The following is an 18,821-nucleotide window of genomic DNA, read 5'->3' on the forward strand; positions in this document are numbered from 1 at the left end:
AATAGCTAACTAGGCTAAATAACTTTTCTAAGGTTCAAAGCAAGTTAGGAAAAGAAGTAGGACCATAAGGCAAGGCTGTATTACAACGTACTTCCAGATATAACTTTACAAGAAGCAATAGGAGGTATCAGAAGGATGGCAGAGTGAGCTAAAGGCCTAAGAACTGTTCTCCTAGAATAAATAATGTTTAATAAATGCAAATGCGATGAGAAATAGCAAATGAGATATTCCTTATCCTAGCAGGAATGTATGTATTCCTTCTAACAAAGAGGTTATTTCCTGAAGCCTGCTTCCTCACTCCCATTTAACAGTTCATCAACTACTATGCTTCTCAATCTTCCTTTCCTTCCCAATCCACACGGCTGACCATCCTAACATCTAGTTTATGCCTTTATAAACAGAAGGTATCTATTTAACTAGATATGTACTGTTTACTCCATACCAGCTCTTCTCATTCAAATATCCTCCTACAAAACATTTACTTAGACCTATCTGGACATGGGTGAGCCTATGTACTGTCTGAAATTTTTGAATTGGGACATATGTAGTAAATGAAAAGCTGTTGAATGTGTTTGTGTGCCAGGTGCTTCAGTAGTTCTGCATTTTCAATTAATAACAACACTTTAGTATAGCAACCTTCTCTCTCTATTCCCCAAGCAATTAGTGATCTCTTAACGAATACATTAATACAAAAAGAATTCAATATTGACAACATCTCTGTGATAGATCTTTTGTAAAACAGTTATGTTTTTGTAATTAGGAGGAAATTTCAATATTAGAAGGAAAATAGAAAGAATGAGATTAAGTTTTGAGAAATAAAACCAAAATTTTCCTATAGTTGGGTTTCTTAAAGTGGGCATGCCTGTGTCATTAAAAAATTATTATAATAATAGAATCTATGGAATCAATTTAAGACCTAGGAAGACCAATTCAGACCATCTAGTATGAAAATGTCATAAAACTATTTTCATAAAAAAAAAAAATACACACACACATTCTCTATGACGCAAATTTCAAAAGTTAAAAGTAGCAGTCACTGCTTTGGAAGAGAAGAACATAAACAATATCGTGAAATATATTAAATGTGGAATGTGACCATATTAAATATTCATAAATTTGATCTCTTTTCTACAACTTTATGAAGTCAACAGACTTCATCCAACTAAACACAATGTTTTTCTGTCTCAGTGTAGGTTTTCTAAGACCTTTTCAACTGCTATTCGCATTTTTTTCCATTACTTAATGAGCTCCTTCCTTAGTAGCCTTTCAACAAACACATTAAAAGAAAAGGAAATACAAAAGTAAAAGCAAGTAAATTCACAGTATAAGTTAATCTGCATGACATTAGGAGATACATTAATGTTAGGATTAGTTATGCTTTTTCTTGCAATTTTATAACAAGTGACTTAGGCTTATCACAAAACTAACTCTTCAAAGTGTCTGCATGACCCAACACGTCTCTTGCTGAAACAGAGAGATATGATGGAGAGAGTCCAGAAAGTGGGATCACGGCACTGACAAACAAATGGCTTGGGAAGAGTATGGTGGCATAGGCACTTCATGTTTCAAATAAGATTCTCAACTTTCTCAATGTTAAAAGATCACTCCTCTTTAGTACTCCTCAACTCAGTTAATGTTACTACTGTCTCCCCTATAACACAAGTCAGAAACCCAGCTATTGTATTCAATTGGTTTCTTTCTTCCACTTCCCACATATTAGTCAAATCATTGTAATAGGCTTCTGTATCTCTCGAGTTCTATACAAGCTCAGTGGTTCCTCAGTTCATTAAACTATTTGTTTTTTTTTTAAAGATTTTATTTATTTATTTGAGAGAGAGAATGAGATAGAGAGAGAGAGAGCATGAGAGTGGGGAGGGTCCGAGGGAAAAGCAGACTCCCTGCTGAGCAAGGAGCCCGATGCGGGACTCAATCCCAAGATTCCAGGATCATGACCTGAGCCGAAGGCAGTCGCTTAACCAACTGAGCCACCCAGGCGCCCCTCGTTAAACTATTTCTGCTCATATATGTTACTTCAATAGTATATTACCAGTCACTGAATCTACTCTTCTGAATTATGCCAGAACTAATTTTCCAAAACACAAATCTGACCATGTTATTTCCTCTTTTAGAAACTGCTCAATGCTGTTCCATAATCCTTAAGACAATTTACAAATACTGTAAGTGGACACATCAGTCCCTGATGATCTCTGCAGACCTAGTCTTATATTCTCTCTCACATCAAACTCAATGTTCAAGCTTTATTCAACTAAAACTTCTATCTAGAATACCTCTCCTTACCTCCAAGTGCCTACTCATACTTAAGGATTTCATGTAAATAACCCTTCTTCTGGGAAATATTTCTGCAGAGATGGCCTTGAGAGATGCTTTCAATAGGGGCACCTGGGTGGATCAGTCGGTTAAGCATCTGCCTTCGGCTCAGGTCATGATCTCAGGGTCCTGGGATCAAGCCCCATGTTGGGCTCCCTGCTCAGCAGAGGAGTCTGCTTCTCCCTCTCCCTCTGCCTCCTCCCCCCACTCATGCTCTGTCTCTGCCTCTCTCTCAAATAAATAAATAAAATCTTAAAAAAAAAAAAAGAGGGAGATGTCTTCAATATGTTAACCCATAGTACCCTATGCTTACAGTTTTGGGTCATATTTGGTACTATATTGAATTTGCCTGTATCCCCCATTAAACCACAATATCTTGAGGACAAGTACTATGTTTTATTCGCTACTGTATCCCCCTAAACTTAGAACAGTGCTTGGCCCTCAATAAATACTTGATGGATCTATAGATGAATTAGAAGAGTGATGGATGGATAAAAGGATGGATTTCACAGGGTAGGAAGATTAGAACAAAATTTTTGCCATTAACAACTTTGAGTTTTCAAAACAAAATCATTTTCAGGATGCTTATGTTTTTACTTGCTAGGTGTAGTTACCCCTGAGGAATGATATTACAAGTCTATCTACACCCCCAAGGCACTGCCAATACCAACTTAATCCCATGTCCCCTGGGTCCTTAGAATAGTTGGATTATATGCATTCAGAAAAATAACTGCCAATACAACTAAATGCCAGAAGAAACCCAGTAATACTGTTATAGGAATAGGTTAGAGAGTGGCAGGATTTAGAGAGAAAAACAGAGAAAATAAACCAAAAACAAAACTAAACACTAAATAACTACCATCTCCACCTTCATTACTATTAACATTTATTAAGCACTCATCATGTGGCAGTTATACATGAGCTTATACACATCATGTTCCTATTTAAGAGAGCTGATATCACATACTATTGTCTTTTAATAGATTTAACATAAGGAATGGTGCCTGACAGTAAGCCATCACATTTTTCTCTTTTGCTAATGGAATTCCTTTACTCCCTCCATCCATGAAAGAAAAAAAAAATCAGCTTCATGTATAGTGGTAAGTGCTTTTCATACATTTTTTTTCATTTAATCTTCAGGATAATTCCATGAGTTTGATATTACTATTATGGTTACTTTATGGATTAGTAAACCAAGATTGAACAATTCAACACTTGACCAAATCAAACACAATAGTTACAAAGCTAAAACTGGTAACTAGGAATATTTAACACCAAGCCTATGTTCTTATCTACTAAACCATACTGCCAGACAATGGTAGAAATGTATGTCCTGCCCTTAATGAGCTTGCAGTTTAGTAACAAGCACACCCATAAAATTTTAGAAAATGGGACTGCTATTATTAGGCAAGTTGTTACAGTTACAGCATGGTGCAATATATCCTAAAGAACGTAATAGGATATTTCCCAAAGCTACAGTATTTAGGAGTTTTAACTATCTCACCTCTGTACATTAACAAATTGAACTGCAGAAGCTCAAGATGAGATAATGTTGTGGCTTTCTTCTAAATGCTTCTTTAAGACAATGCCTAATATTAAAATCATTTGTCTTAAAACAATTCAAGTATATCTAAATGTAAGGAAAAAAGACTATATAAGTAACAATATTTGAGCTAACAAAAAAGTTCTCCAGGGATTAAAAAGAAAAAAAAAGAATTAAGACTATACATAATACTATTTATTATATATATAATTTCTTGGAGAAAGCAATCTTAAATCCCACTATCTATGGTATTTATACAGATTAGAGCATCCTGAAGCACACATTACAAGACGTCAACACCATTCATGCCAATCTTTCTCTCTCCTATAAAACTGTTTCTCTACTATGCCACAACATGCTTAGTATGTTAATATGCCACAACATGCTTAAATAAAATCATGCACCTGAAGTGTAAAAATAAAACTTCTAATAGACAAGCTCTAAGTTAAACTCCTCTAGCTAAATGAACTAATCCATTTAACTTAGTTATCATAAAATATAAACACTACACTTGTTTTTCATTTTCAAGATTATATTTTATCATTTTATTGAACCAAAAAATAAAAGGAGAAGTCTTAGGACTAGGTCAATATTTTTAATTGTTTACATATACTGACTACCTAAAAATACGTATCTTCTACAATGGACTCACGGCTTTAAACTTAATTTATTGTTGTAAATGCTTTCTACACAGCCCAATTTTTTTCTCTGAAGTGAACACTGCAAATGGCCTTGGATGGGCAACAATGAAAAAGCAACACCATTTATTAACTTTGTATATAAGTTATCCTCACCCCTGAGTTTCCTTGGAGGGGAAGAGGAGATCTGAATTCTACCATACAGTGCCACAGGCAGAAAGTGAGAAAAAACAAAACAATTGCATCCTGGAGGAAGATAAAATGCCTGCGGCAGCAAATGACCTACTACATACCTTTGCATACAGGCTTTGATGTTATAATTTGTTAATTTCTGGGAAAAAAGACAATTACCCAGAGGTTTTAACTGCATAAGTGTTTAACTTCTTTAAGTTTTTGACCACAAACAATACAAACTGTTCAAAAGGGCAGTATGTTTTCAAATCATTACAATACTAAGTAAATGTGCATGAAGAGCTCAAAGGAAAGATATTTTCTTACTGTCAGAAAACACAAACTGAGAAGTATATTAAACTTTCCTTAAAAAGTTTAAAAATATTATTGGCATGTGTTTGTCTGGATAAATGTTCTCTTAAATATTTTCAAGACCAATTCTCTTTAGAGAAGATAATTTTATTCAAATACACAGCTCATGGTATAAATTAAGTAAGTAAGCAAGTACTCATTTCCCAACAGAATTGACAAGTCTTTCAAATAATAGTTTATTTTAAAAAAGATACTACTGGGTTAGCAATATTGAATTTTAACATACACAGATACTTGTAGGTATGTAGGCATGTGTGTTGTGTATATGGTATAATCATGGATATTTTCAAAACATATCTATTTTTAATAATAAAGAAATAAATGAATCCTTATTAAAGTGAGTTATTGTTTAACATCTTGTGTTCAAGCTGCACCAGAAAAGGAAAACATCAATGCTTACACATATATCTCCTATCTCAAATAGTGTCCTTTTTTTTAGGATTCCTCCATTTCTTTTAGAGAGAGAGTGCGAGGGCGGGGCGGAGGGAGAGAGAATCCTCAAGCAGACTCCCCACTGAGCACAGAGCCTAGGACACTGAGATCACCTGAACCAAAATTAAGAGTTGGCAGCTCAACCTACTGAGCCACCCAGGTGCCCCAGCATCCTTCATTTTTATTTTTATTTTTTAAAGATTTTATTTATTTATTTGAGAGAGAGCACATGAGCAGGGGGTAGGGGCAGAAGGAGAAGCAGACTCCCTGCTGAGCAGAGAGACCGATGTGCTCAATTCCAGGAACCCGAGATCATGACCTGAGCTAAAGGCAAACGCTTAACCAACTGAACCATCCAGGCACTCCATCTTCCTTCATTTTTTTTTTTAATTATTATGTTATGTTAATCACCATACATTACATCATTAGTTTTTGATGTAGTGTTCCATGATTCATTGTTTGTGCATAACACCCAGTGCTCCATGCAGAACGTGCCCTCTTTAATACCCATCACCAGGCTAACCCATCCCCCCACCCCCCTCCCCTCTAAAACCCTCAGAGTCCAGAGTTTCTCATGGTTCGTCTTCCCCTCTGATTTCCCCCTCTTCGCCCCCTTCATTCTTTCCCTCCTGCTATCTTCTTTTTTTTTTTTTTTAACATATAATGTATTATTTGTTTCAGAGGTACAGGTATGTGATTCAACAGTCTTACACAATCCACCTCCTTCATTTTTAAAGAAGTTTGCAATCTCTATATGCAATCATAAAGACAATTTAATAGAATTGTTTCAAATAGGCATAAGGATCACAACTTAATAATAAAATTGTTTTAAAAGCCTCACACTATTAAATATGCTAAAACTGTAAAAATTATAATAAAAACAATGGCTTTCATTATCAAAAGGAAAAGCAAAGTTGAACTGCTTACATGACAGTACTTTCCCTAATTTTCTTAAGTTTCTTTCAAAGACATGCTTATATTTTCACCATGTTACTACAGAAATAAAAGACCAAAGGAAAGCTTCTTACAAATACTAATTTTCTTATGATATCAAGAATGTAGTTTTGATTTATAAAATATTACATTGTGAAATAACTTATTATCATTCAGAATTTATAGCACATATGTTCATTATAATTTAAGCTCCAGGTAACAAATAATAACAGTTTCCTCTGCTGTGCCATTTCTAGATGGCATTCCTAACCTAAATTGGCCTAAATCTAATGATATTATAAAATTAAATGTGAATGACCCTAAAACTTTGTCGATTTTTTTAACCTGCAGAATGTATACCTAACATAATACTACTTCTGTGCTTTTTGTTAACATAATACTACTTGTGTGTTTTCTAAAAAGATTTTATTTATTTGAGAGAGAGAGCAAGCATGAGCAGGGTGAGGGGCAGAGGGAGAAGCAGACTCCCTGCTGAGCAGGGAGCCCCATGTGGGGCTCGATCCTGGGACTCCGGGATCATGACCTGAACCGAAGACAGACACTTAACCGACTGAGCCACCCAGGTGCTCCAACTTATGTTTTTTATTACTTTTTATTAACACCCTACTACTTGTGTCTTTTAAAATTAATACTACTGGAAGCCTTCTTCCACAGCCTTCAAACTTCAACAGGCATATTCATCCTTGTATATACGTTTCATAAACAAGGTACCATCTCCTTTACAATAATGATTATAAACACAAAGCAATAACATAGATTCTAAAATTCTAAGATTGTTGATATCTGAATGCATACTTGACAGTAGGATAACTAATCAGTTATTCATATTTGGAGTAAACTGATAAGAGCTTATTTATTTTAAAATATAAAAGTACATGATTCTAAATATACAAAGTATGCCGAAGTATTCCATCTAATTCTTATAACATCTCCCTATAAATTTTAAGTGGTGATTTGTTTTATGTCCAGAAAAACAAGATTCTATATTCTATGTAAAAAAAAAAAAAAAGAGTTAAAATACTGGCCTATTACTATCCAGAATTACTGCTGAAATCCAATCTTAATTTTAAAAAGTTATATTGTAAATAAAAAATAATATGCATCTTTTTCATATTAAATCTTTAAGTCATAATTAGGCATTAGTCAGAATTTCTAGTATCATACATAGAAATAGACAACTTATCCAGGAATTAACATTTTAAAATACGCCTTTTACTTACATCATGTAAACAGCTAAATAAAATCATCACCAAAGAGTATCAGAAGGATGAAATGCTACTGAAAAACTCCCCTGGAAACTAATAATTATTTATCCTTAAATTCACTTGATTACCATGATTTTCTTTAAAAATCATATTTTACTGATTATGTAAATATAATTCATTTAATCTAAAGCTTGGTGACTTTAACAGTATAAACTACACTTTCATAAACAACCTAACTTCTATAATTTACTATCTCGATTATTTCAAGTGAAAGTTTAGACTATTTCCTATTACTAAAGGTTGATATTCTTTTCATTTTAGTTCTTCTCCTCAAATTAAAGTAACTCAGGGGCTCAACTGATATATGGAAGTAATTAAGTTTTTAAAATCATGTTCAAGATAAATAAAAATATAAAGCTGAAATCTGAAAGAAACCAAAAGTACAGTGAAAAATGCAAAGCTGATTTACCTTTAATCTTTTCTTGTTAAACCTAGGCTACTCAAGAATTGTCAACTAATTATTTCATTTTATTGATGACATTTTTCTCTAGGGAATTTCTTTTAAAAGTTTAACCCCGGAGCAAGTCATGGCTTCTCCTATCTTTGAAAGTGTCCAGAGCATTGATTATAACTGCAGGAGGTGTTACCTTCTACCCAGAGAATCTCACCCTGCACAATCTTACACACTCTCTGACTCCCCAAACAGCTTTGATTCAGCAATTCAAACTGCTTCAGCTGATATTAAAGGAAGAACCACAGAAAAGGGATCAGCAGTTATAACAGAATAAAAAGAGGGGAAAACACAGATTGTGGATATAGTAACACAAAGCTCAAGAGTAAAGCAGACTTGCAAAAGACATCAGAGTGACTCAAAAAAAGAACATGACAGAAATTAAACAAGTTTTTTATGTTTGCCTTCTATGCATTTAAACTCACCTCAACCTCCACTAAAATTCTGATCACATAGAAACCCCAATGCTTTTGACATAAACTCAAAACCCACGCCCTCTCTTTCTGTTTCCAGAGTCACTTCTTAGGTAGCCAAGGGAGCGAAAAACAAAACAAAACAAAACAACAACAACAAAAAAACACACAACAGAATTCAAATGTGCATGTAATTGAGAAACAGAAAGATCAAGTCATAACCAAATTATAATTTTGGGCAATATTTTTTCATGTAAAAGTGGTACTGAATTGTTTTGAGATCCAGTATTTTTTCTCTTGCACTTAGTGAAAAGGTCTACTTTAAGTCACTTGATGTCAGGTATAAATATAGGTAGAAAACAGATATTAAGGATAAGAGGCCTTGTAATATTTTTCTTGGGATGATGTGAGAATATCAAGATGCTCTATGCTGTTATACTTCACTCTCTACTTTGACTATAGAAAGAACTTCAGTATATGCTTAATTAATTAGTTCAGTACTAGAGAACTGATGCAAAGTACTCTCACAGCATAGCTTATTCATATCTATCTCAGAAACAGTGACCAAAATTCCAGAAGGTAATTGGATTTTCAAAACTGGATGTGGTTTTTTCCCCAATTCAGTCATGACAGGGCAGAAGGTAATGATATATCTGTCATGATGCAACAAGCAGACCTGTCTTCTGTCAGGAGTTGAAATCATAAAGGAATACGCTGTCGTTAACAACCTCTCTCCAAACACTAGAGCTGTCAGTCCATTGTTTTCTTTTGCTGGCATGGGGGCTAGTGTGCCCCTTGTATACCTTGTCAGTTGAGTTATGTGTTAAGCTTTTTTAACCTTTTCTGGAAATCTTGACTTGAACAATCTTTTATGAAGTCTATAATGTAACAGCTTATATTTTCTTTGTTTAATACATAGTTTCTCTCAAAGTTTACTTTTAAAATTTGGAATTAGTGCTCATTTCAACCTATAATTTAGTAGTCCATATTTCAAATAGAAAAAAAGAATTAGCAGTTATTTTTTTAAGTTTGAAATGTAAATTTTAGTGGTCTAAATTTAGCCAGTCTTTAAGGGGAAAAAATCATGCATTTTATAATATGAAATTTAAGCTCTTTTAGAAACAGTTAAATGAATAACTACAATATAGTATATTTCATGAATATTATTTTTCACAATTTTTAACTAAATTATTATCTTTTTAGTTATTAAAGTAACACCTGCTCAAAGTAACAAAAAAAGAGAGAGAGAATTAAATAGAAAAACTGAAGAAATAAAAGTAAAAGAAAAAAGTTCATGGTTTCTTGCACAAATTTCCAGGAACATCCATGTATACCCACATATGTATGGAGGTGTATGTGCATACATGTGTAACTACTTTTGGACAAATGATCTCATTCTTGTGTTTTCATCTGATAATTCAGACATCATCCTATATGAATGAACATACACACACACACACACACAACACTTTCTTCTTAATAGCTACATAATTTTTAATGATATGAATATACCATTATTTAATCAAATAGTCCCCTACTGATGGATAGTTAGGTATTAGAAGTTTCTGTGTTATTACAAACTGCTCTAGTGTAAATTACCACAAATGGAATTTAGGGTCAAAGGTTAATAAGCACATTTCATTTGGGGTGATACAACTAAGCTGCCACTAAAAAGATTGCTTCAAATTACATTCCCAATAATATCCAAACTGGGTATTTTCATAAAACTTATTACCAATTTATTTGCCAATCTTATATGTGGAAAAATGATACCTTATTTTAATGAGCATTTCTTAAACCCACAAATCGTTGAATTACTATCAAAAAAAGCATCGAAGCCTATAAGTCATTTCAACAAAGATATACTTAAAAATGTTTTGGGGGTCTCTGAGACATTAAGCATATATCTGCTAGACTATATTTGCTTGTACTATATAAATACTAAGTAATATCCCAAAAGTTGCCAGATGGCATTGCTCCAGTTAAAAATAAAACTATAGGGGCGCCTGGGTGGCTCAGTCGGTTAAGCGACTGCCTTCAGCTCAGGTCATGATCCCAGGGTCCTGGGATGGAGCCTCACATCGGGCTCCCTGCTCTGCGGGAAGCCTGCTTCTCCCTCTCCTACTCCCCCTGCTTGTGTTCCCTCTCTCGCTGTGTCTCTCTCTGTCAAATAAGCAAATAAAATCTTAAAAAAATAAAAATAAAAATATACCCTAAACTAATATGGTACTTCTTACTACTATCTACTAACAAGCAATACCCACTAGAATCCTCTTAAAATTTCCATGTCACCAACTTTTTAAGTACTTATCCTGAAATAGTAATACCCTGAAACACTTAGTTGGAAGACTAGGAATTGAAGGCAGGAGTCAAGAAGGTGTTATCAAAATTTTATTACTTGAATTACTGAGAAAAAACAACAAGAAACCACACCCCATTTTAGATAACCATCTATAACGGCTCCATGCACATCGGTGGAAAAAAATCCTAATACTGTAATCAATCAGCTTTACAAAATTTGCCTGTCAAAAAAGCCGGGGTGGGGGGGAATCCCAAATGCATTAAGGAAAGAGGAATCATAAGAATAGAAAAGTTAAGTATAGCTACTAAAAGGGAAGCAAACAATTTAAAAACTAGAAATATCTAGGGCGCCTGGGTGGCTCAGTTGGTTAAGCGACTGCCTTCAGCTCAGGTCATGATCCTGGAGTCCTGGGATCGAGTCCCGCATTGGGCTCCCTGCTCAGTGGGGAGTCTGCTTCTCCCTCTGACCCTCTTCCCTCTCGTGCTCTGTCTCTCATTCTCTCTTTCTCAAATAAATAAATAAAATCTTTAAAAAAATAAAAAAAATAAAAACTAGAAATATCTAAGTCAACTTTTGAAGTCTGTAATTTATATCAGTCAAGCAACAGTTTATGTATTCTTTAATTTAGTTGCCTCATAATCAATGATTTTTAAAAGAAAATCCTAAAATATTCTAGTGTGATGAATACTGCTACATAAGGATGTCATCTTCTAATATTTACAAACAGATTTTGTTTTACAGAAAATTGCTTTAATGTAATTTCTTTTAAAAAGGTATGAGTTGCAAAGTGACTACCTATCACTGGAACAACCAGATAAAAAACATGTAATTAAAATGCTATACTGAGGGCGCCTGGGTGGCTCAGTTGGTTAAGCGACTGCCTTCGGCTCAGGTCATGATCCTGGAGTCCCGGGACCGAGTCCCACATCGGGCTCCCTGCTCAGCAGGGAGTCTGCTTCTCCCTCTGACCCTCTTCCCTCTCGTGCTCTCTATCTCTCATTCTCTCTCTCTCTCAAATAAATAAATAAAAAATCTTAAAAAAAATAAAAAAAATAAAATGCTATACTGAATTCTTTTGATTATCTCCACTCCTTCCACAATTCACACTAAAATTTTAGTTTAAAAAATTTATTACTCAAATTACTGAGTAAAGAAGGGTGATACTAACCCATAGGTACAAAACAAATGAGAGTGCAGAGAAAAGAGGACACAGACATCACTAAATTTTTGGAAGACTGTACGCTGATAGAACTGGATTGGTACTACAAAGGAAAAAAAACTTAAGTGCCCAGAGGGAAATAATGAGTAGAAGAAAGCCAACTCATTCACAGAATTTCAGAAAAACTCAGAAACTGGGATGCCAGTTGTCTTGGAAAGCCTTGAGACTAAAAAACGGAGGCATTACTTTTAAGTTCACATAAGGTGCAATTATCCCATTCCTTAAAAAAAGAAACCCAAAACCCCAAAACCAGGTCATAACCTCACATTATGCAGATAGCCCTGTAAGAGATCAAAGATGTTTCCTTTTGAGAAACAAACTTGGAGAAGGGCTGGGAGGACAAAAGACCACAGCAGGGGACGAGAGAGACACAGAGCTCCAATCAGGTGCACTGTGCAAGAGTCTGCAAAATGATTCAAAAGACAATTCCATTCCAAAGTATGGTAGAAGAACTCAAAATTCTGTAGAAGGGTTAAAAGATAAAGTAGGTAACCTACCAGAACAAAACTAGAGCAAAAATAGATGGAAAATAAGAAAGCATAGGCAGTTAGACAAAACATTTACAGGCTCAATCCACAACTCCAAAACCAAGATACAGTAATTCTAGAAAAAGAGAAGATTAAAATGATCAAGAAACAACACAAAAAGTTTTCTAAGAATTGAGAATCATGAGTTTACAGTACAGACAGAAAGGAATCACCAAGTGCTGAACACAATGAAAAATCCAAAACAAAGATAAAAACACCAAGGCACAGGAAATTCCTTAAAAGCAGAATGACTAATTTCCTGACACCAGGCAAAAGGAAAAGAAGCTTCCACAGAGGGAACAAAAGGATTCAAGATCAGAATGGTACCAGACTTTTCAGTTAAAGCACTGGAAGCTAAAGGACAATGAAACAAAGCCTTCAAGTTTCAGAATGAAAATGATTTTCAACTTGGAATTCTATGCCTAGTTGAATTATCAAAATAAAGGGAGCAAGTTAAATAAAGGCATTTTTTTTTCAAAAAGACAAGGTTTCAAAAACTTATCTTGCAATCACTTTATGATGGCTCCAACAAAAGGAAGGCATATATCCAAAAAGGTGGGGTCATTAGATCCAGGAAACAGGAGTTCAAACACAAAGAGACAATCTAAGGGAAGTCCCAGGATGACAGACAGGTACACAGGCAGGCTTAGAAAGTGACCAGTCAAGACTGGAACAAAAGTCCACAGGGTTCCAAAAGAGAGTTCTCCAGAAGAAGAACAGGAAACTATGAGATGCTCTGACAAGTTTGACCCTGTAAAAATACTACTGAGAGATAAATCAAAATCTAAATGAACAACTATTGCAAAGAAAATAGAAAAAAAATATCAATTCCATGCAACAAACTTCAGCAAAAATGAAAAGTAATCACTGTACCTACCTGGATCAGCCATAAACAATATTAAAGTAGTAGTAATATTGTAAAGCTTGATTGCTGATTTAATCCAAAAACTGTGATGATGGGAAAGAGATTCTTGTCTACCATAACAGAAAGTGACTGATAAATCAAAAGACAGTATTATAATTTAAAAATATGGATGGAGAACATACAAGTAACACCACAAAGTACTGAATGATTATATCTAGGCAACAGAATAAGTGAGGAAGGATTAGCAAAGGATAATCACTATTTTGATATATGCCTTTTGATTTTACTTGACTTTTAGATTACTTGCATGTATCCTCTGATGTTCTGCAGTTTTATTTTAATACATTTTAAGTGTAGATTTCTTTCCATTTGTCTTGCTTAAGCTATGCCATGCTTCAACAATGATTGATGTCTTTACTGTCAGAAATTAATATATTGCTTCTTCTCCCCTTCTTTTCTATTGTTTTTCTGAAACATCTACAAGAAGAATATTAGATTTTATTCTATTCTTCATGACTTTTTATCTATCAAATTTTTTTCTCAGATTCTCTGCTATATTCTGCCTGCTATACTCCTCAACTCTAGGTTTTAATTTACCAGTTCTCTCTTCAATTGTGTCTGATAGTTGGTTGCCTCACCTGACTTTTGTGATGAATCATTTCCTCATAAATTTTTAGTTTCTGACTAGAAATTCATCTTCATTAGGGATTTACCCTGGGTTGGAAAGTGTTGCTACTGGAAGTTACGTGTTTGCTTCCACCTAGTACCCCAAAAGTTTCATCAATTCCGAATCAATTTCTATATTCATATAGCTTGTTTGAGATTCCCACACTTATGTAGGTTGCCTAAATTCAGGCTACAAATCCAAATCCAACTTTGGGGTGTGATCTGTGGCTTCTACTTTCCAAGGGAGGATGTTTATTTACCCCACCTGGCCTCTCTGTCAAATAAACCTCTTTTCACCTTTGGGCCATGAACTGATTTTTCTACCCCTGAAAACTTAAAGGGCAGAAACTTCTAGGCCTTAGCTATACCCAAGGGTCTTGGTATTAGCACCTGCCTCTCAACCTCAAAGCTGTAATGTAGACCTAGGGCTTATATCTCATCAGCTATCCCCTTTGGGTTGCTATACACTACAGGGACTTGCCATTGTGGTTTTAAGTTTTCTCTTGTAGTCAGGCATTTAAAGATTCCTTTTTTATCTTTTGGACATAACTAGATACTTAATATTTTTGTTGTCGCTTTGTTTTATCCATTATTCTTATGTGTCTGTTTGTGGAAGGGAGAAATGCATATTAATTAGCTCAGTCCACCATGTTTTAGAACCCAAACTATATCAATTACATCGATAAAAATAGCATAATTTTTAAACTTAGATATAACAATATGAAAGTTATACTCAAGGTAAGTAATTATGGAAACATCAGATTTTTCTAAATAATCCAGCTATGAGAAATTAGTAAAAATGTGGGCTTAGTGAAGTAATCAGACGTCTTACAAAATTATTAAAATCAATAAATTTTGTCATGTTGAGTATGAATCATTTATATAGTGTTTTGAAAGTATTCTTCGTAACAACCTTTATTTCTCTACTGATTTTATTATAAAACGTTTCCTAGAACTTCTTTCTGTCATACTAAATATAATTGCCATCAAGTTCTACCTTATCCATTATACCTAGAGCCTGAGAAGTATAAATAAACTCTCAACTAATCCAAAGAGTGTTACCTACACCAGAGGTTCTACTGTGGTACCCAGATTAGGAGCATAAACATCACCTGGAAGAGTCTTAGAAATGTAAATTCTCAGGCTCCAACCAGACCCTTCTGCATCAAAATCCCCCCTTGGGACAAGGCAATTTGTGTTTCAACAAGCTCTCCAAGTGATTCTGATGCATGGAAAAATGTGGCTCTCAAACTACTCTCCATAAAACTTTTTGACAATACATCTCAATCAGTCAAAGCCTGGACAGGGAGATATCAGAGAGGTGCCTAGCAACCAAAATTTAAGGAGGTACTCACTCTCAGGGTCCTACAGATACTGCACAACCCTGAGAGTGACAGACTCCTTAAATTCTGCACCCTTGTTCTACCCTTGTAATTAGTAATTAAATGACTTTAAGTAGTGTAATGACTTTTCTTTCCTTGCCCATTTTACAGAGACCAACTGAAATGCTTAAAAAGATACACATGAGAAAAGATCAAGGAAGAAACACGTATGAGTAACGCTCAAACTGCACAAACACTGAATAATCAGTACTTGGCTATATCATATACTGTTTCTTACTCCAAGTAATGTATTATGCAATGAAGACTGTTAAACACTAAAAATATGAGCTATGGCAACCTCAGAAGCACTGTAGGGATGTATCTGATATGTACTATTTCTTCAACATCAAATCTTAATAAACTTTTTATAATAAAGGTCTAAAGTATCTAAAATGCAAGGACTGGAATATCTTTAATTTTCAGACTGTTAGCTATGGAGCCCTAGGGTTTGGGGAAGAAATCTCAGGGGTCGTTGTAGAAGTTGCTCCAATCCTCACCCCAGCTTCAACCGAAGTAGCTCCATAGATTTAAACCTACTTTTTACAGAACAGTCTGCTCAGAGGCAGGGTTTTACTGATGGGAAAAAATTTTAACCTTATAATGCGATGAATTCAATATTAGGACCTTTAATCTTATCCTAAAAATCTGCAAGAGATATAGCAGAAAAATTTTTTTTGAGCTGTGCAAGCAGGAAAAGTTTATTAGTGAGAGTGGGTGAGCTCGAGGGACAGCTGCCATAGCAGACATACTATTAACAACACTGAGTAGAGATCATATGGTCTATCCTGAGAAATATCAGAATTCAGTTGTGATATGAAAAACTGACAGATCGCAAAAAATCGAGTAGTGCTCCCACTCTTTTGTAAACTTTGGAAACATTTCTTTGAATACAATTTTAGAACCAAGTCCACAAAATAAAAATAGAGCAAATCTGATTAAAAGGTAAGGATGAGACAGCTTTTCTCCTCCCAATCAGTCTTCCTCTGCCCGCTTCCTAGAACACCACCCCTTTCCCACCACACATAAACACACATGGTAGCCCCTGAAGAACCACCACGGAAACACCATGAAAAGGTAAAGCCAAAGTAACAAATCACTTTATCTAGATTAAAAAGAGATATCCATTTTTAAATATTCACCATGTAGAAATTTACCACAATAAAGTTCATATCCAATTTTTTATAAAGAGGAAAAAGTGTATCAATTAAAATTTTAGGTATACAACACATAAATACTAAATACACTAAATACTAAAGTACTAAGAAATCAGCTGATTTTTTTTTAAGGAATCATGAGTTGCTATTATTGAGAAAAGCAGAAAACAGTCAAGGCAATGAAATGCTGTTAGCTTCTAAACACTACACTTCTACTTACAAGAACAAAATGCCTGACTAGTCTAAATTTACTGACAAACTTCCTCCCTCTTGTTTGGGATATCAACAGATAGTTTGTTCATAGATGTTTAGCATGACTTATCATACTCTTTCATCTTGAAAAATCTTACATAACAATAAAATATTCTAAAATAGGAAAGGCTTAATTCATCTAGTAGCAGGAACAATATAATTACATACAGCATTTCACCAAGCCCTCATATGTACAAACATGATTTTCTTTACTAAGTTATATTTTCAAATATACACTGTACTGTGATCACATTTCACATATAATGTGCTTAATCACTGATAGGATCTCTTATAACCACAAACTAATGTGTCAGAGAGAAAGTTCATTTCAGTATTTATAGCCGGAAATATAAATGTTTAAGTAAGACAATATTTATGTGAGTTACCTCAACCTAAATATTTACTTAAATTCTACTAAATTTTATTTAAATTCTACTAAAACTGCACTGCTGACATTGGCAACCAATCAAAAGTAATGTCTTGTGTTCTTTGCATATTCACGAACACTGAAAAAAAAATACACAATTAACCTAAGAAATTCTACTTGAAGCATTTTAAGGGCCTCAAAAACTATTAACAAAAATATACTCTAAGAGCTGGATTGGGCCTTAATTTTATCATTTCAGAGGTAAAAGAGCAGGGAACTTATCTTTGACCTTTGAAATCATCAGTGTATCAAGCAATTCTTCTCCCATTGTAATTACAAAAATGTAATAATGTAGCTCTTATAAAGCATACATACACATATATTCCTAAATAACTTTAAGTTCTTATATGAAATCTTTTTTTACAAGACACTTTTTTCTGAAGAAAATCTCTATTCATATTTGAAAGAAACCTGTACTTTGCAAAATTTGGCTGTTCACTGCAGAACATAAGAATGGCACAGTATAATTAACATAACATAATAAAATAAAATTAAAAAAAAAAAGAATGAGACAGTAAAAAAAAAAAAAAGTAGCCAAACATTAAGATGTTAACAATGCTAGGTCAAAAAACAAAAAACAAATAAAAACAAAACAAAACAAAACAAAAAAAACAATTTCACTATTATAGGAAAGAAAACCTTGAATACAATTTTAAAATATCAGTTTCTAGAAAAAAAAAATATCAGTTTCTAGAAAGGCAGAATTCAGGTAAGAATAAAGTAATTCAGTAAATATTTCAATTTACCATTTTACAGGCCTTTGTCTAATGCTTAAAGCATTTTATTTCTGAGTTCCAGAGTTTTTAAAGAAATGACAAACACTGAGTTATTCCAACTCTTTCTTTTAAACTCTTCTTTTAAAGAATAAGAAATTAATTTCAAGTAGATTTCCTTTAGTTTCCAATTTAACTAAATTAGGTAGGCAAAGATTTACAAAAGCACTCTTGATGTTTTTATAAGTATTTTAAATAATATTGATAAGTATTTGATAATTTAAGTGAAATTTCAAATAATAAATTTAGAATCAAAAATATTCATCTCGAAGACATTATCTAAATAAAATACCATTTTGTTTTTCATTCTAACTGCAAAATAATGCAGAATAATCTTTCATTACAAATAAAAAAACAATTTAAAGGTAAAATTATGTTTAGAATGTACTTTTGAAGAGACAGGATAATTTATAACACATAATAAAACAGAGCTATAAAATGCCAAAAAAATATAAAAGAAATTGCACTTACATCCATAGCTCTCTTAATAAAAGGTATCTGTGTGCCACTGTCCAGATCTTCATTTATAATAAGCCTTCTAGCCCACTGACCTGCCCTGACAACACCACTACCATGAATTAAAACCATCAGTTTCTGTGGATTTGTCAAAGCATCCTCACTCATAAAGATAAAACTCTTTGGTTCACTCTCAGTGGCATCTACCTGTAATTAAAAAAAAATTAAATA

General features: G+C 33.8%; 1 protein-coding gene across 12 annotated transcripts in view; it reads right to left on the reverse strand.

Moving 5' to 3' along the window:
- The window catches only part of ARB2A (ARB2 cotranscriptional regulator A), a 395,713-nt gene that overhangs the window by 282,891 nt on the left and 94,001 nt on the right, over positions 1–18,821 (reverse strand). For all 12 annotated transcript variants that reach the window (XM_073888143.1, XM_073888149.1, XM_025866777.2 and 9 more), the window contains one exon: positions 18,606–18,797. In XM_073888143.1, the coding sequence (XP_073744244.1) occupies positions 18,606–18,797 (192 nt within the window). The remainder of the gene's footprint in view (positions 1–18,605; positions 18,798–18,821) is intronic.

This window comes from Callorhinus ursinus, unplaced genomic scaffold (genome assembly GCF_003265705.2).
Source record: "Callorhinus ursinus isolate GAN/ISIS: 27379988/994484 unplaced genomic scaffold, GSC_fseal_2.0 scaffold3, whole genome shotgun sequence".
Lineage (NCBI taxonomy): Eukaryota > Metazoa > Chordata > Mammalia > Carnivora > Otariidae > Callorhinus > Callorhinus ursinus.